Here is a 20,156-nt window from a genome sequence, read left to right as displayed (position 1 = left end):
TGCCTCACACACACTGGTGAAAGTGAAGGTGAAAGAAGCAGGGAACATTCATTAGGCTTGCTTCGCTTGTCTCTGTGCAGCACTCTCACTCAGCTCTAGGCTGACTGACTATACCAGGGCCAGCAGCAGGACTACCAATTACATTTTATTATAAAATGGGACTGGACCCGGCAGCTGACACTTTTTTTAACATGCACTGCTGAGATTCCCGCCCGGTCTGCCGACTCCTTTACACTCACAGACGCCACATCGACTAGTCGGAGTAGAGCCACCACACGAACCTGCAGTGCTGCACCTGTGCGCAAGGACACTGCTGGCACTACTGATGCCATAAATGAAGTCAAACCATTAACACCTATGTGAACAACATTCAGCAGCACACCGGAGCTAAAAATGGCCGGAGCTCCAAATCCCGCGCGCAGCATGTCGCAGTCACATCACAGTTGACTCGAGTCTGCGCAGACGGAATGACTTGAATCCCACCTGGAGCCACTCTAGTACCACACCCTTTACCAACTCATCACAGGGTGGGTCTCAGCCCACCTTGTGTCGAGTTGGGAAAGGGTCGGGTGGCAATGCTCCTCACTCCCTGATTGAAGTGGAGGCTTAACGCTACATGGCTTCCATCTGAAACGCCCATGGCTAACTTTAGCCCCACGTCATCAGGGGGTGAAGACTAGGCCTGGATGCTCAGTCTTTGCCAAGCTGATTACTTCAAAGGCCTCAGGGCTGAGAGAATATCAGCCGGGCAAATACTTACACTTGGGGCTCGCCCAAGGGGAGCAGCACTCTGAGTCACATCTTCCTCAACTTCCACAACGTTCCATACAACAACGCAGTAAGTGGGTCAGACAGTACCCCAAGTTCTAACAACTAGAATGCATCAAAATAGATTTTTAGTATTGCTATGGTTGCAATGTTTGTACTATAAATGTAAAGAGGGCAGAACCCCGATCCCCTCGAACAGTTAAATGTCCTCTGCAGGTTTTTTCCTGTCTCTACAAGCCATAATTACTAGGTTTCTTTGGGCCAGGAAACAACCCAGGGTAGCCTTCAACAAACGCGTACAATTCCCCTATAACGGGGGAAAGGATTGGCAGATATTAGACCATACTACCAAGCTTCCCATTTAGTACCCATAAATGACTGTCTGTAGGCTGACAAGGTGGAATCTGTCACTAAATTGGAAGTGCTTTACTTGCACACACCTGTCGCAACTCTATAGAAATAAAACAAGCAGGCACCTCATGCACTGACCCGTATTACAAATGAATTCTGATAATGACCACTGCATGAGATAAAATGGCATAGGAGGCTTATGAGGGATTCACCCCATTAGCAAGGAACATGGTTTCCAGGGGTTCCATTTCGAAATGGGACACCATTGGTGTATTTAAAATAGGTTGCATCTGGGAATCATCTCTAATTAAGTCCTTTGCCCCGATGCAAAAGGACTTTCAGCTTCATAGAACATTATTTTTTCACTACCTCCAGCTCCGACAAGCCATGACACAGTCCTCTGAATGTTTCTGTGTGGTACTGGAATGTAGCCCCCTGTAGGCACGCCTGACCATGGAAGGAAGGGAAAGAGAGGAAAATAGCATACATACATTACACTGATGGTGAACATGCCTGACCTTCTACATTCACCTAGAGACAAATGGATAAAGGACATGTGGCCACTAGAAGAAAATGCCTTATTGAATAAAAATACATTTCAATTAATTCTTCCGGGTCAACCTCACAGCTACACTCAATGGTGAGTAACCCTACACCTGTTAGCACAAGATAAGGCCTAAACAGGGGCACCCTTAAAAACCTGATCTGGGAATGCCCAATTATAGTAAAAAACCAGAACAAAGTATTGACAGCCCTGACTAGGGCACTTGGCATACCCATCGACGCAACCCCCCCAGATGGCAATATTGGGAATAATGACAGAAACTGGGTCAGAAAGAAGCTGGTTGCACTGGGGATGATGATAGTCAAAAGGGAAATAGCCCGAACCTGGAGATCCCCATCTGACCGATTTCCGATTGGACCAGGGCTATGGACCTCTGTGCCACTGAGGAATCGATTTATCTGGGGAGGGGGTGCCCAGCAAAATGCAGGAAAATGTGTTCCCCATTGTGGTAGATGATGTAGTGTGGGTGGGGAAGATCCGGGGGATCAAGGAACCGGAGCAGGAATGGAAGAATCAGGGGTTGCACTCAATATATGTCGATATCTTGATGAACGACTATGCGAAAATACGACCGCCGAATGTAAAAGGCAAAGTTTGTATGTTGTACCTTGTTTTACGCATACTGTCTACTTCTCTGATTGAAATACCAATAAAATGGTTTTAAAAAACTGCACGACAGCCTGCAGTGGCAAGCCTGAGAACATGTTGTAATGTGTTACTTTAGTGAGTGGCACAATCTGTGCTGCAGCACACTTGTAGCATTTAATTTACAGGCTCTGGGTACATGTGGTGCCAAAAACAAGTGACTTACAAGTAAACTGAATGTGCCAGTTAGGTGTATGCCAACTTTTTATATGCTTAAGGAAGAGTCCAAGCACTTTAGCACTGATTAGCAGGATTAAAATGTACAGAGTTGTAAAAGCCAACAAACACGAATTCTGCAACAGTAATGGAGCGAAGGCAAAAAGCCTGGGGTGACCCTGTGGACATAGCCAAGTCCAACATTCACTAATGAACAAATACTACATTTTGAGATTAAATCAATATATTTTACAGGGCAGCCAATTGTTTTTGCATTCTCTAGGCTAAAAACCAAAGCTAGAATTTCTTGGCAAGTGAGAATGCTCCTTTCTAAAAAAAAAAAACTTTCACAATTTCTTCCTTACGGTAACTCTTAACAAACATAATGACAGCTCACCTGAATTGCCCCTAGAGGAAACGAGCAATGAACTACACTTGGCTGCACACGGTCTTAAAGAAACACACAATCAACATCATCTATCTGAATGTGTCTGTAATGAAAAGTCCACAGGGAAAAACTTTAACTAAAAAAGCCTATTAAGAAAAGTGCAGACTTTTAAATGAGAACCAAATTGACAAACACTTCACTGGATACAGCCTTCAAATTAAACTGCGAGAAATCACACAGTTTACAGTGAAGCTCACCCACCAACATTTGACTGGACAAGCCCTTTAAGGAACAATAAAATGAACTTTTACTGGACGTGGTTCACAAATATTACACTAGTCATTGATATACTGCTTCACATGTATTATCTTACACAACTGTACTTTTGTTTGTGTTTCACGGTCGATATACTATACACAGAAATATCCGTGCTTCCAACAGAAAATAATCTTATTGTGAAATGTAGGTCTCGCCTACGCATGCGCTGCATAGGAGGGGACCTCTTGAAATCAATTTGCTTTTTAGGCCAAAAACGTGCACATATTGTATTGCTTTCAATGGCAACACGTGCACGTTTGGCGATTCCCTTGCGGGAGTGAGCTTTGGCGACATCTGTTTGTAATTGGTGGGAGAGGTGTGGCGCCGCGGCCATGGCGACTGACGCTGGAATCTGGGGACCACGGTTCGATCCCCGGCTCCGGCGGCAGGTTAGCCCAGCACCATGTGACTCTGGGCAATAGCTCGCTTTATCTTCCCGACGGCCCCCCAGCGCCTAGAGACCCTTACGGGTGATTGTGCGCTTTACAAATGTGGACTTTACTTTTTACTTTAATTAACTTGCAAACAGATGGTGCCCTTGCTCGCACCCGCAAGGGAAACGCTGTGTGTGCTCTCGGCCGCACTCCCCCCACCCCTCCCACTTGTTTTGATTAGCCGCCTTTTATTGACTATGCAATTTATTTTCAAAGGCATAAGCACTTCGTCCCTGTCATAGCAGTACTTAAACTTTGCAACATTAATACATTTCAGCATTCTAGTCTTAAAATGAGGATTTGAATGGTTCATACATTTTGGGTAGATTCATAGAATTTCTGAGTACACTGCAAAATGGTTGCAATTGTAGACTTTCATATGTGCTTCTTGGCCAACAGACATGCTCCATTTTATTTTCTGCATGTCACGGAAAATGGAAACATATTTTTTTCTTTTCTTTCGCCATCGGGAATCATGTTTACCATTTTTGGAGAAACGCTTCTCTTACGCCTTTAGCTTGGAAGGATTTTTTTACTCCTGCTGCTTTCAAGGATTACTTTAAATAGGGTGAGACAACCTGCACGTTTTTTCTGTTCCCTAACTTTTGCAACTTTGCAGCCCTTCACTCAGTCACTGAAACGAGCCGCACCACGCTTAGTCTTAGCATTACTTCAGCCAGCAATCCGCCATCATGGCAGATTGCTCACAGAAATTTACGCCGATCCCTAGTCTTTGAATTTGGAAATTTCCATCTGGATGTCATTTTTTTGCTGCACACTTAAATTAGTCTTCCATGCGTGCACATGCCTATGGCACTGGCCCATTTTTTCCCAACATCTATCATTGGCAGCAGCGGTGCGTCCATAGGGGCGTAGGGGCGTAGCCCCACTAAGCCTGGCGCACCTGACGAGCAGCATACACAAATTGAATAATTGAATTTTATTAGCGCAGCGCTCCTTCAATCCGGGTTGCGGGACACACCCGATTGAATAGGGAGTGCGCAGGGGGTGGGGCTGGCTGGCTGGTCTGCTGAGTGACAGTCTGCAGAGCAGACGTCAGCAGGCCAGCAGCAGTACTTGCGCATGAGGAATTTAGGGCTGCAACTAGCCCGAGCATGCGTGCTGGCAGGAAGTCCCCAGATGCTCATTCGGAATAGGGGGCCAGGGGAGGAGGTGTGGTGCTCTAGCCGGCCCTCGTGGTAGGAAAGGCGCCAGGGCGAGGAGTCAGTGTGCCCCCCTAACCAATCCTGGCGCTCCATGCAGCGCCAGGATTGGTTGGTCAATCGCGCCGAATGCCTGGCAATCCATTATTGGATGCCGTGCCGCGCGTAGGTGGCACACTGGCTCAGACTCAGCACTGCATGGCCAATCACTGTGTGACTTCAGCATGTGAAGCCATGCAGTGATTGGCCATTCTGTAATTCTGGACGTGCGCGCCGTGACGTTGTCCTGGGCTGGAGTTGCACTTGCTTGCTGGCTGCTGTACTTAGAGTCGTTGCCACTCGCAGTCGCCATGTGCACACACACAGGTAGCAGCAGCAGCAGACGTCCGTCCGTCCGGTCCACGGTTCGAGTCCGAGTCCGACACTACCTGCACTTCATTGACTCGAATGTGAGTAGAGAGACAGAGACTCGAGGAAATCATTAATCGATCGAGATAGTCAGACAGACAGAAGTAAGTCTCACAGAGTCACAGCCAAGCATCGAATATAGTAGGTGCAGCAGCCGTGCAGGTCGCTTGGGCAATGGGCAGGCATGAGGCATAATGAGATGATGTGATATGACATGAGGGGGGAGGCCGCGGAGCGGCGGAGGGGCCCTGCCTTAATCTTTCTTTTATTATGTCTGACCCCTGACCGTCGAAGAAGGGGGGAGGGAGCGAGTCTTAAGTAAAATTATACCACACACTACACAGTGGGTCAGAGTCACATGGCACAGAGGGGGGTGGCCGGGTGGGTAGGAACTTCCGATAGTCCTGGCTGCCGTCGTGGCCGGTACACTTCGATAGTCCTGGCCGGTACTACTAGCCTGAGCCTCATTTCACAGGCAGGGGCAGAGGGAGACTTCTTCTTTCCGATAGGCTGGGGGGGGGGCTGCTTGGACTGTGGCTAGAGATCAGATGAGGCAGAGGCAGAAGTAGGCAGGCTGCAGGCACTGTCAAAGGCAAAAGCAATCACATTTCGCTATATTAAATAATTGAATTTTGCGGTGCGTGCATGTTGCTTTTAGATTTTACGTGTTGTAATCACCTGAATATTAACGCGGGACTGCAGGCTTTTACCGGGCATATTAAAATTTTAGAGCGTCAAATCCTACCTGATCAACCTTCCAGCCAGCCAGTAATGTCAGCGCGGGAAACCTTGCTGTGGGCTGTCGACTAAATGCGAGTGCGACACAAAGCAAAATAAAAATCCCACAGCGAGGCAAAACGTCTGTTCTCTCTGGGAAGGGGCTTAAAAACTCTCCATCGCGTGTTTTAATGTGTACTGTACATCAGTAAAAATGAATTGAGCAACTGCTTTTGGAGGCCAACCGTCATTAGGGTTGTCAAGTCAAGTTAATATAAAATGTATTCATTGTACAGTAAGCAAATCACTGGCACTGCAGGCGAAGGCCCGTCCATCTGTTTGGAGAGTTGTCGTGCAATCTGTGCTGGGGGGGCAGTAAATTATCAATAACTTTACAAACAATATGTCAATGCAAAAGCAGTGACTTAGCATACGAGCGTGGAGCGCCTGCGGGGCTGGGGCAGAGAGACTAGTCACTGGTTAGAGAGAAAATGAAACTGAAGGTCGGTGGGGTCGGGGAGAGCTAGTCACTCACTCGGCAGAATAATCTGTGCATGCCTAACAAAGGAAAATACTTTTTTAGTTCCGATGCAGCCTTCCCTCCAGGTAGTAGGTACGCTGTATCCTTGGAGTGAAAGGCAGCGCTACTGCTACTGCCTCGCATGTTATCACGGTGGAGAACGGAGGTACACTACTTTAACAATGCAGCCTCTGCATGTATTTTCTGAAATGTGGGTTGGTCCAAACATCAGGCGAGCAACAAGGCAGATGAGGGGCAAAACTATTTTGAAACTGGAGCGTGCCACGAGCAGTCAGCTCTATGTCCTTTGTCTGCTCAGGTTTTTTCTTGTTATGGGGGTGGGGGCTACAGGGGGTGAGAGTTTATTATGTAGAGCTACAGGGTGAAGTAGGAATGTGTTGGGGGGGAACTACGTGGCTGGTTTATATCTATGCAGGAGAGGCATAGCCATCATGACTGCATGGTGCAGAGGTTATGGTGCTAGGTTACAGGATGCAAGTGTTTAGGGTGTTGGGTTTATAACATTTTGGTTAGAAGAAAGAGTTTGTAGGATACAGGTCCGTAGTGCAGAAGGGGTACACGGGTGTGAGATACAGAGGGCAGGCAGTGTGGGGATTTTTGGTGCAGGGTGAATAGGTATTGGGCTCATCAGTAGTGGGAGGAAGCAGGGCCTGATTTAGACTTTTAGAGGCCTTATGCACAGATTTTGGTGCCCCATATATATCTAATTCAAAATATAAACAATAATAAACCTTAAAATGAAATGTTATTTTTTTCGAAATGAAGCAATACTTACAGTAAGATTAAAAGTAATGTTAATTTTTGTATACTTTCACTTTATAGGCTCAGCTGCTTCGTTTGCAGTATTGCACCATATGGTGCTTGGTAAATCCGGCAATGAAAAATGTCTGTGGTGCCCTCCCCTTCCCTTGATGCCCTAAGCACATGCTTATTTTGCTTAATGGTTAATCCAGTCCTGGGATGGGGTATGGGGAATAGAACTGCGTTGTATGTGGGGGGTGGGAGGGCATTGCCTTGGAATGTGAGGAGTGATCGTTTTCTTTCTGTTGCACCTGTTACTCGATGTCGATGCTGTTGAGAATTTTGGACTGTTTGCATTCATAATTCGTAAGATGACGCGATGTGCTCTACTGATAAAGTTAGACTACTTTGGAGCCTGCACTATCTATACCATCAGCTAATAGAAATTATAGTGAGCGTTGCATCAGACGTATAAAACGGGGCTGGTTAAAACCATGCTAGGACCAAAAAATATTTGGGCTGGCGTCCTTACCACCAAGCGTACTGTTGTATAGAGCATTGCCGGCGATGGCGTTGTCCACACTATTAGCATCTATACAGTTCCCCACTTGGTTATATATGTTCATGCCCTCGGGCTTGGCTTTTGCAGTAATGCAGAAGATGCCTGACTCATGAAACAGAGTACATCAGATGGATGGAGTCATCTCTCACTTCATGTGAATGAACGGATTCTACTAGAGGTAGGCCTTTTTTTAAATATCGTAAGTATTTGTAAAGCGCATGTTCTGTTCACCCGTAGGTATCTTGGCGCTGAATAACAGATGCTTTTTGTTATCCGATGGTACTCATTTTATCGACCTCAGATGGATGAAAGGCTGCGTGGACCGATGGGGATTCGAACCTGTGCCCATGCGGTTGCACACAGGCCCATGCAATGGACACATTAGTTCACTGAGCCACCAGACCTTACTAGCCAGCCACCAGACCCGGCTAATCCGTTGTCATGTTTAGACAGGAAGTGATGCTGTAGTTCACAAGCAGGGCTGTGTCTACAATGACAGTGCAGATAATAGATTGATTCAGTTCTCTACATAGGCACCTTCATTCTCAAATGTCACGAAACTATGATGAGCACTACCTTCACCAAATTAGATATTTCGATGGTAATCCAAGGTTTATCTCAGGGAAGCTGTATATAGTAAGGCAATTAATGTGGGCCTGCTGAGCAGCTAGTAAAAACGCAAGTCCTATGAAATAACTCTGCAGTTGGTATCATTGCATCCAGTGAGGTATGTAAACACCCATCCAGGAAGAATATTGCTTTCTAATCTAAGGGTGCTCGCAATTCATACTAGTATGCCAGTTCACTAGTCATGTGTGGTGCAGCACCTACTTATATTAATTCTGATATATACCTATACACACCTGCTAAAAGTTTTAGTTGTAAACCGGACTTCGATAGAAAACAGGCCTGGACACAAAAATAGAAGTAGCCTCCATTATAGAATTATTGAAACTAAAAAAAATGGCCCGTGTTTGCAAATGTGGGCATGTTTGAATACGTATAAGTGTTTTCTTCAAGGTATGGAAGATTGCATGGATTTGGGCTTACTGCAGGCACAGTTTGTTTTAATATTAGGGAAATCAATAGTACAGCTGGGCCAGTAGACCCTAAAATAGGCCCATAGACAGCCAATAAAATGGCCCACACACTGACCTGTCAGAACACCCGGTCGGACATTGCCTGATTGCTCTATTGGCCAGTCTGGCCCTGCTTCACACCAATAACACAAACTAAAATAAAATAAAATAAAATATAACATATTTGAACAACTGTGACAATATGAAATAATGTTTCACACCGAATGCAAAAATATTAAAATAAATAAATTAGATGGCATTTAGGTATTTATTTTCAGCATTTCGGAATATTTTGAGAGAAGATATTGATATTTGCAAGGCCCCTGTCTCCGTTAGTTGCCCCTGCTCAGGCGCTCTTGGTGGCATATTTTCAAGCCCCTATCACCACATGAATGTCACTTTTTATGGCGTTCCTGTGGCGATAAACCCTTCCCCTCATTTACAAGGCAGAGTTAAGCCATTTAACATGACTTAACGCTGCATTGTTAATAAGGCCCCCTTTCACGCTACACTTTGAAAGGGGTGTGCAATGGGTGTGGCGTGCAAATAGGAGGCAACAATAAAATTAAGACTATATTAAGATGTACAAATTTTTAGCTGAGCATCTCTCGTTTTTTCAGCTGGATGTTAAAAGTGCTTTAGAACTTCCGTTTGACGAAGGTATGTACTGTATGAATTTAGTCTTTCAATAATTATAGAGAGGGCAATGCAACAGTCAAGTTTTATTGGTCTCTTTATTTGATTCTCAAGCCACAAGCTCTCCATATAGGTATCTGCAATTTAAATGTACCACTCCCACCTACAAGCAGAGGGGAAAATTGGCTGCTCTAAAGTACCAGGAGAGGTGTTTATTCAATGGCTTATTCTGTATTAAAGAGGCTTACATTTCGGCAGACAAAAATGGGCGCCCCCTCGCTGGCTCCTCGTCAATTGTTGGTTTGAGAAATCTGCCACTCCCTATCTCCCCCTTCCTGTTTCTATAGTATTGCGCACCTTGGGTTTTGGGATAGGTACAGATACAGGCTCTGCCTATGCAGGGCAATATAGCTGGCCAATTAATGGGTGAGGCATCACTTGAGGAAGCTGCCTGGCCTACCTGTCTCTACCCACGAGGGGTTTTTTGAGAGTCCTGTTTGACTTGCTCTGCAAATATGATTATTTTGTGGGTGGCACTCAGAGACTGATAGGCCCAAGCATGGGGATTGGGAATACATGTGGCTGCACATTACAGCATTGAAGGAGGAGGGGAAATGAGTCTGAATCACCCCATGAAGGGTGAGTGGCATATGCCCATTCATGTGTTCATAATTGGGTCAGTACATTATTACGACCCTGGAGTTAATTACATTGATTTGGAAACTATTAAAATGAAAGGTGCAATATAAATGCTCTGGGTCGAACATGCATGAATTATAGTATTTAACTTTTTCAATTAATTTTAAGATGGCCGCCTTGTAATTTATTTTGACGAAGTTCATTCCCATCTGTCTTCAGTGTTTGATGTGAGAAGCAAATGGTTGATGAAATGAATTGATATCATTGGGTTTCAGGGATATGGTTTCAAAGAAAGCAAGATTAAGGCAGACAGGCATGCAACAGAGTACTCTATATGCACGAGGCATGTATAGGGGAGGAGAGGGTTCTAATATTTGAATAAATAATTTAACAGCAATGGCTACTGCATGGTAACATGTGCACCTTACCTTTTGTTACTTGCAGTTCCTAAGTTAAAATCCTAACATACAACAGCGAGCTATTAACTGTCATCTAAGAGCTGGATGCAAACTGAATTCAGCACGTGAGCATAATAGGACAGAATGTATGAAGCTCTGAGGTTATACTGAATAAGCAGCTACCTATGTTATGCCATCTATTAATGTAATAACTGCACTTTCACAATTGCTTTATTAACCTTCCTGCTTTCTCAAATTTGCACGATTTTTCTTCTTTTTTTTCAAAATTTTCTTGGGGGGGGTAATCCCCCGAAACCGCCCTTTTGGGGTTCGGGATCGCTCGCTGCGCTCGCTACGGTGCTGTATGCAAATCACTTTGCGCCCCACCACTTTAAAATCTCACCCACCGCCCCTGATCATTGGTGTCATTCTACCACCACACTGTGGCCTGTATGGTTACTTTGCTTTGAGTCCTCCATGTGGTTGCATCTGCCATGAATAATACATACATCCAAGAGTAATTCTAGAGACGTGAGACCTATTAGTATTTGCTGAATTATGTAGTCAGTAATGTCTCCCCTTTCCACAATGGGCATCCTATATACAAATTCTCAAGATATACTCTATGAGCTAGAGCTGGCATCTTTGAAACAGGGGAAACCAGGTTTGAACCCTGGCTTCGGCACAACCTCCAGTGTTTCTGGAAAAAGCTCATAATCTCTCTGTGCACAGTAAGAAAACAAAATGTGTAATGTAAATTGTTTATATTGTAAAGTGCTCGAATGTCCTTTGGCCAGGTTTACAGCAAAAAAAGTAATATCTTTTTCAGTTGCAATATCATTTTAGTGGTAGTGTACTAAAGTTCGAGTCCATTGAGCTTAAAACAATCTCCGATTACTGCCAACCACAGATTTATTTTTAAGTCTTACACAGCTGTTTGTAAACTTATTGCTACCCATTACGTACAATAATCATGTAGTGGCTTTTGGCTCCTCCCAGAGAAGTATCTCCCTCACCTCATGCTATTTGCTGTTAAGATGATCATTCCGCCTCCTGTGAAGCTCTTGTATTGAAATGTATGAGGGTGGGACTATATACAATATATGAAAAGTACAGTCAACCACGATAGATTTAATTCTATATCTCATCAATGCATCTTATAACTTCCCAACCTCCTCAAAAAAGAAAAGTGATTGCTGGTAAACATCCCTATTCTAGAGAGTTTAGGATCATTGAGGGAGTGAGTGAGTGCTAATGTGGGCTGGAGCCAGTTTAGCCTGAAGGAGTTAATCACGGCACTAAAGTGCGAGCTGTGTGGGTGGTTTGTAGATGAAATTACATGCTGAAGTTGTATATACAATATCCCTTTCTTTTACTCATCTTTTTTCTTACTGCTCTGCCTCATCTCCCCCTGCTGTACCCCCATCACCCTTACTCCCGGTCTTCCACCCCCCCCTTATTTTTCTCCCTCCATTTTTGTTTGTTTGTCTGGCAAACCTTTCCTCTTAATAATGTTTCATATAGTAAAACTCGTGAATTCTGATTCAGCTGCCAGAACTGTCAAATATTTGTGATGCTTTTTAGCAAAGTTTAGGATACCTTTGTTCAGTGTATGCCTTTGGCATGTGTACACATGTTAAGCTTAGCAATGGACAGGCGACACACCCGTTACTGTTTCCCTATGTGTTTATCCGTACCCGTGTACCTGAAGTCTAGAATGGCCACCCACTTGTGGAATGGCACCGTGGCGGCGTTGCATTGTGCCCCAAAGAATGGTGGCATGTGGTAATGGAGAAGAATGCAGAGATCATTAGGTTTGCTTTTACCAGAAACGTGATCCTTTAAACGTGATCTCATAATAGTTCGGGCATTAGAGAAAAAAATAAACATTCGTGAATTAAAAGTATGTAGAAGTGTGTATCGCTGGTTCTCAATCAACCCATGGCCATTTCTCTTTAATGTTTCTTCTCCCAACTCCCCGGTCACAGCACCTGCACTTTGCACGTTGAAAGACTTGTGCTTGTCTGTTTGTCCTGATTGTGCAATCTGGGTGGCCCTTTATTTTGGCTACAGTAATTGGCATTGTTAATATCCTACAGCAAATAGGGCACTCCCTAGAACTAAACTTATGATGTAAGAACTCACGACCAAAGCATGAAGTCCACTGCTGAGTGCATGAAGTATGAACCGGTGTGAACTTGTTTTTGAGCAAGTCTGTATTTACCTAAAGAACTATCATCACATTCCTTTAATCCGTAAAAGAAATATTGATATGTTGTGGGATATCATTTCTCTCTGTTTTGTTTGTTATGGTTGGGATTACTTAGACATTTGTTTGGCACCCAACTTGCACCTAAGGAGGGCAGGTACTTGCTTTTTCCATTCTGTGCCAAATCTTCAGACTGAATGGACCATCTCATTTGGTAGCAAATGACCCCACGTTTCTTTTAGTCATACTGAACGGTTTGCAGTGCTGAAAATGGAAAATGTCTGTTCTGAGAGTCCATAAAATAAGGTCATGCTGTGGCAGTGGGAAAGGGGTGGAGTCACGAGAGTAGGAGGAGTCATAAAAAGCTGATCTGACAGTCTATTTATACGTTATTTTAAACTCTGTGGTAAATACATTGCCAATAAACATAAATGTGACAATTAATCTGATCAAGTTTATGCCAGAGCTATGCTGTGGTTGGTTTCAGTGTCCTTTTTTTTCATCTCACTTTGTATTAGAGGAACAGGGTACAACAGCTGCACCCAAAGTCTCTGACAGGGTCATAGTAGAGAGACAGGTTCTGAAGGCACTTGGGACTTTTCCAGCTGTAGGCTGTGTGCGTGGCTCACAGGTTATCAATGCCATTTAATTCACCTGCTGGTCCCATTGGATGTCTTTCAAAGCAGGCACTAGGGGGCATATTATCAAGGGGGTTTATCTCCGCTTTTTTGGCTTTAAAAGCCAAGAAAGGGGAGATAAAATGATCTCCCTATTACCTAGCTGTCGCTAACACCAGTTAGCGACAGCTAGTAGGAGATAGCGACCATCTTTGGCCCCACTTTGCATGCCAGTGATATTTATCACTAATGACATGCAAAGTGGGCGTGCCAAGATGTTAGCGACTGGAAACAGTCGCTAACTTCGCTATCTCCTATTACCAACTTTTGGAGATATTCGCGCTATCTCCAAAAGCTAACACCTGCCCTGAGCAGTTCTTAGCCATGTTATCCAATGGGAGGTGGATAACATGGCTAAGAGCATTAGCTCGGTAATGCATGAATATCGCTGACTTTTCAGCGATATTCATGCATTGCGGACGTTTTTTATCGCATTTGCGATAAACCTTGGTAATACCAAGGTTTATCTGCGATAAAAATCGCCGCAGCTCAGCTGTAAAATTTTCTCTCTAACCAAGCAATAGCGATAATTATCGCTATTGCTTGGTAATATGCCCCTATGTTTCCTAAAGTTAGAACAAGTTTCTTTTGCCTCTCTATATTGCACCGTCTTGACATTTACACTTTGATTCTGAGGGAAGAACATAGTCCCAATGGGGACAATGATCTAGGTTCTCACAAGAGCACAATTTTAAAATCCTTTTAAAGGTAAGGATACTGTCTGTTGCATATTTCAGAATTTAGTCAAATTTTATCCTGGAGTGAGGCAACTCTGTAGAAGTAGCAGATGCAGTGTGGCCGAGTTCATTGCTACCCTGTTTTTTTTGCAACAGATAGCAGTTTTCAAATGGCAAACTGCGGTGGTAGCGTTATTAAAACAAGCACTGGCATAGCCAATAGGTCTCGCCTTTCCACCTTATAGGTGTTTAGCCATGCAACAGTTGATGTTGTTGCACCAAGGATATTGTGCTGGATAACTAAACACTTATAAGGCCCCAAAGGCGAGATCTATTGGCTATGCCAATGCTTGTCTTAATTGCATCGAGTTCTAAGGTCTGAACTGCAGTCGCTCACTAGATAAGAACAAGTTCATTTGTAAGCCAAAGGCGCCAAATCTTCTTCACAACGGTTCTTTATTATTCTAAGTGCACAGAGCACCTCAAATGACCTTTAAGCACTAAACAACTTTCCCTGGTTACTAATGAGCCTCTTAATACTTCTGCGTTGTCGAATCCGCAGGAGAAAAGATTGTAAGCTGTAGTTTCAAGAACAAAAAATCCGAGCTGCTGGAACAGAATAGGCGTGGCAATAGAAAATCTGGGAAAAAGTAAAGAGCAAAGTAAACAAGTGTGTTGTAAGAAATCCAGTTTCAACTGCTTTGGGCAATTGGGAGCGTGCTTTTGAAATAAAAGGGAGAACAGGGAATTGCGCAGTGAAATGTAATACTCATAAAACAGCAATTAGTATAGCAGGCAGGAGAAATGGATCGGATTAAAACACCGTTGTCCCACTTTGGCAATAATCCATCAGGCTGGACTTAAAGATGCTCACCTGCCTCGGGAGCCTGGAGTTAGAAGGGGTCAGTCCCCTAGCACTCATCACCCCGTGCTTTACGTCACTCTCTAGCTAGTTGTAAAAATCGCTCTCCATCTTGTTACCCCTATGGTTGTTATTGGACTCTTCGTCCCCTCCCATCAGAAACATTTCGAATAAACCCACCCTGCCCTCCCTAGAGCTCTGATGGCATGCAGATAAATAATGGATGGGCTGTGCAGAGAAACACTAGCAGTTATTTAAAATGGACACAGTGAAGAGCATCTTGTGTTCACTGATGTTTTAAAATAAGATTTAGACCAATTTAGTGCCTGGATAATGGTTTTGACCTGTATGATGTCATATGAAATTCTATTTCAGGAGTGCCTGTGGCCATCTCTAAAAGGATGCTGAAGTTTGCTTTCAAACTAGCAATAATAGGTCATCATAGATGAATCGCTTAATCTCAATCAACAAGCTGCGAAGACGTCAGCTACATGCTTTGCGATTTTAAAGTGGTTGAAAAAAATCTGTTGGATGCTGCCTAAAAATACCCAGAAAACTGTCATCAACGCTCTTATAACCTCCAGACTTGATTATGCCAACGTGCTATACTTGGGGGCCAATAAGGCCACTACCCGACGATTACAGACAGTGCAAAATGCCGCCGCGAGATTACTGTGGAAAATTCCCATCTCCACACCTACCACCAAGTACATCCGCGAATTGCACTGGCTGAAAATCGAAAATCGGGTGAAATTTAAATCTTTATGCTTTATGCATAGGATCTCAACCAACAATGCACCCAAGTATCTACAAAATCTAATACATCCCTACCGCCCATCTCGAACCCTTCGTTCAGCCACAGCCAACCACTTTGTGATTCCTAAAATCAGGCTGGCGCGAATGGGTGGAAAATCCTTCTCATATCTCGGACCCTCACTCTGGAACACTCTTCCGGTGACACTTAGGCAGGAAACCAACTATATGAAATTCAGGAAGGCCTTAAAAACCTGGTTGTTTAACATCTAGAACCTGAACCAATCAAAGCACTGGATCACTAGCGCCGGGAAACCCTTTGTTGGGTAGCTGTTTGCGCTATATAAATGAAAATAAATAAATAAATAAATAAAAATAAGACAGCATTACAGGATTCTTTAAGAAATTTCACAGTTTCTTTCCCCAACCAGAAGGTTTTACCCAGAATCCATGTCTTTTCTGGTCTAATCTCTTTACTATGGAGCATTTATACTTAATGCGGATTATGGATGGACTCTTCCAACCATGTCGTGATTCTTGGTGTTTCCTATGACGAGCTGTGAGCTGAGGTTAAGGCGCTTGCCTCTACTGTAAGATACCACCAGAAAACCTCTTCCAATGGGAACCTCCTGACTAAGGGGCCGATTATGATTGCGGTTTTTCCGCATCCTCCGGGCCGGCGGAAGCCACCGCCGGCCCGGAGGATGCGGAAAAACCGCTGCGGAGCCTCCAAAGACCCACCGCCAAATTAGGATGGCTGGTGGGTCTGGAATTCCGTCCGCAGCTTTTCCGCCGCGGTCGCCTTCCGACCGCAGCGGAAAAGCTCTAACATGGCTGGCGGTGTCTATCAGACACCGCCAGCCATATTAGGATGGTGGTGAATACATGCTTTTCCGCGGTGGCTTTTCCGCCGTGGAAAAGCATACGGACTTTCACTTCGGGGGCCCATTGCGGGCCCCCTGGGTGAAAGGGGGTTGGGGGTGCACATGGGGGGTACCTATGGTACCCCCCTGCATTTGCATGCACAAAGTGGCAGGCACTGCGCAGTGCCTGCTGCTTTGTGCATGCAAATGCGATGCATGCATTTTTAACATTGCGGCGGGTGCAGCTTGAAGCTGCATCCGCCGCAATGTTAAAGATAGAGGATGTGACCGCCACCCTGGCGGTCACATCCTAATCTGCTCGGAGGGAACGCCGCAGCCCATGCGGACGTTCCCTCCTCCTCAGGGGTCAGGGACGGACTCAAGTCCGTCCGCGATCCTAATCGGCCCCTTAGTGTGGGGTTAGGTGTGCTACACAATCTATGCTGGCTGCAGTCACCCTGTGACCTTCAGCATCCAGGGAGTGCACGGGGAGCGGTGCAATCAGTGCCCAGTGGAAAACATCTGTCACTTACACTGCCAGTGTTCACCTTTAAATGCTTTAAACAAGCATTGTAATGCCAATAGGTCTGGTTATAAAGAGATGCATTGTAACATGAAGTATTGCAAGTAAATAGAATGGGAATATATGTTTATGTAGAAACAAAGAACTGTAGAATAATATTGATGTAGGTTAAAAGCCAAGGGACATTTGAACTGTCAAGTTAGACTTAAAAATCCATGTAAGTTAATGAATGCCCTCCTCCCATCTGTGCTGCTGCCTGAAAAAAAATTACACAAAATACCCGGTTATCTAAGGCGCTTTAATAGCATTCCAATATCATGTGTGTACCCTTAAAAGTCCAGACTTAGAAAACTCGATAAATAATCAAAAAGATGTCAGCTTCTGCAGGGAATGTTTGTTGTTGCTGTGAAAGCACACAACCTCTGCCCAATCAAAACATCTACTCCTAGTTCCCAACATGTGGGCAGAACCAAAGCCCCTTCCTAGTGATGCCTAAATTATTGTCTGACGATAGCTGCCTGTCAAGCCAGGCCATAAAAATATTGCCTGTTCACAAATACATCGAAGCATGTCAGAGTACATAAAAGAGCACTCCGGTAGTAATACCTATTGTACTCTTAAATGGTTTTGTAAACATTAGAGGTGGGAGAGCCACAGAAACATTGAGCCAGACTCGAATCTGAAGCATGGCTCTGGCTCAGCTCGAAGTCCCATTGGAACCTCCAGCCCATGTGAGCCGAGCTTTCATATGGCTTCTGCTTGCCTCCCTCTACCTATGATGTGGCATAAGGTAAGAGCAGCCAACTAGGGAAACAGGTTTGAGTCTGAGCGTCAGCTCAACATCTGTAATTCTGGGCAAGCCACTTAATTTCCCCATGCCTATAAACAATGCATGTGACCTTAGTAATGTAACTGGCACTCATATTAAGCCCTCCAATACCTTTGGTTCGAGTTTGCACTACATTTTAAGAACTGCAGAGAAAATGCACTGAAAGTTAAAAACAAATCCTTAACATAAGGAAAAACAAATAGATACCCATTTACTGGCTGATTTGTACAAATGATAAATAGCAGCTTCCCTGCTTAAATTGTGTAATCTTAGGCAAATATTTCAATTCACCAAAACTTTTTTTCATCAGTGTAGAGTACTCTCAAATACGTGAGTTCAGACTACCAGTTGTTCAAAAGTGTCACTTTTGTTAATTACTTCTTAGTGCAGTGCTTTAATGTGCCCTATTAATGTCAAAGCTTCTGCATGATAAAGGAATAAACTTTTTTTTGTTTTAGTTTTGAACAGACTTTATCATTTTTACGCGATGTTTGTTGTGATATTTACAAAGCAAATATGTCTGTTCGGCTCATGCCTGGGTATTAAGGGGCTCATTAAGATGGTGGGCAGAAATCAGTCAGCCCGCCATCATAGTGGTGCTGGGACCGCCCGCCAGACGTACGGCTGTCCCACCACTACAATTAGTGTGCGCCCGCAACCTGGCGGGCACATCCTGGGCTTTTGCAGCACCGTCCGCAACACTAAAATGCCATGCTGAGCATTTCCCTACACTACATGGCAGGCGTCACGCAGTGCGGGGTTACCATGGGTACCCCCAGTGCAGCGACGCCGCCCCCAACATAGGGGGCCTGCAATGGGCCCCAAACCCCGCCAGCCTTTCCTTGGCTGCATCGCTGACATTGAAAGGCCTTCCAAAACCCACATCCTAATTTGGTGGACTGTGTCTGCTAGGCACCGCCTAGATTTTAGACGCCCTGCGCCCTCTGCCAGGCAATCGGGATGATCGCCTTTGGCGGTGAAGCAGCGGACGGACTTTGCATCTGGCGCCGTACTCACCGCCATCCTAATTGGGCAGTGGGTAAAATGCTCAGTGATTGCGGAAGGACCACCACCGCCAGCCTGGCAGTGGCGGTCCTTCCGTCATCATAATGACCGCCTAAGATCCGAGCCAGACACTCACTCCCTTCATTTGTTGACTCTCTAGTCACAGATGCGAAACTTTAATTTATAATTATCGCAACATGTCTAAATCGCTTAAAATGTGGGTCATGCAAAATATTCGAAACTAGCACAAATTAAAAATTTGGAGATTCATTATCTTACCTTTAGATGCAACAGCCGTTCTCACTGTGACCAAACAGATGAGTGCAAAAGTAGTTCCCCAGCCTGGCCTCATTTTTCAAGATACTGTAAGAAATATAGATGTTTGTGTCTCGTTGGCACTGCAAGTGGAAAAATGTGCACGTCAGTACAAAGTAAAAAGGCTGCTAAGTAAAAATAATAGCTATGTAGAAACAATCGCACTCAGATGCCTAATCTCCGATTTAGACGGTAAAGTTCGACTCCCAAAAATCGAGCGAACCACAAGCCCCAATCGATGTGTGTAAACTCAAGGTCACATTCAAACTCCCAGGCTCCAGGTTCGAAAAGTAAGCGAATAAACAAAAGACGCGCAAGATGAACTCCTCAACCCCGTCAATGAGTTCAGAGGGAACGTTTTGAAGTTTCTTCAGTTCTCATTGCACTTTGGCAACTATGGTGACCTTGATGTGACAAACGGCACTAGTTCTCGGAGATAGTCCTCGAGATTAAAATCCATCTTCACAGTGCGTCCTTTCTTAAACAGTGACACACAACGAATAACCGTGTCAAATTAGTTCGTGCAATTCGTGATAAATGAACTGACTTTATTTTCAAAGTTATACATTCAAATGTAATAATGGTGAGGCGCTCACCTACCTCAGTTGTCAGTCCTGCCGAATGACTCTCGGACATAAAAGGGTGGAGTTTGATTTCGCGTTTTTATGCAATCGGGTGTTTATCAGGGCAAAGTCTAGCACTGCCACCTTCTGGGCATCTCTGGTATTCATAGCTGCCTGCCAAGTTTTCAGTATGGCAATTCGATGTTATTATTAGTGCGCGAATATGGACATTACTCAAAGTACGGGTCTTCCTCGGACTGGACTGCACGAGAAGGCGTTCGAGGAGGCAATGCAGGGGCACTAATTTATTTCTCTGTTTTGAGTGGTTCATCTTCAAATTATTTGTGGTGTCATAGAAAATGAAGGCCAAT

The 20,156-nt window shown here is 44.5% G+C and overlaps 1 protein-coding gene across 2 annotated transcripts in view; it reads right to left on the bottom strand.

The window, feature by feature from the left end:
- Positions 1-19,872, bottom strand: part of LOC144799332 (fatty acyl-CoA hydrolase precursor, medium chain-like) — a 395,371-nt gene extending 375,499 nt beyond the window's left edge. Inside the window, exons 1-2 of one of the 2 annotated variants that reach the window (XM_078670579.1) lie at positions 19,823-19,872; positions 19,187-19,305 (exon numbers count right to left, since the gene is read on the bottom strand). In XM_078670579.1, the coding sequence (XP_078526705.1) occupies positions 19,187-19,259 (73 nt within the window). In that variant the 5' untranslated portion in view covers positions 19,260-19,305; positions 19,823-19,872. Of the gene's footprint in view, positions 1-19,186; positions 19,306-19,818 lie in introns of both variants that reach the window. The other variant, XM_078670580.1, reaches the window with a different exon arrangement.
- Positions 19,873-20,156: the final 284 nt, after the last annotated feature.

Source organism: Lissotriton helveticus, chromosome 12, assembly GCF_964261635.1.
Source record: "Lissotriton helveticus chromosome 12, aLisHel1.1, whole genome shotgun sequence".
Taxonomy (NCBI): Eukaryota; Metazoa; Chordata; class Amphibia; order Caudata; family Salamandridae; genus Lissotriton; species Lissotriton helveticus.
The sequence above is the reverse complement of the archived record's forward strand: the minus strand, read 5'-3'. Positions and strand labels throughout refer to the sequence as shown.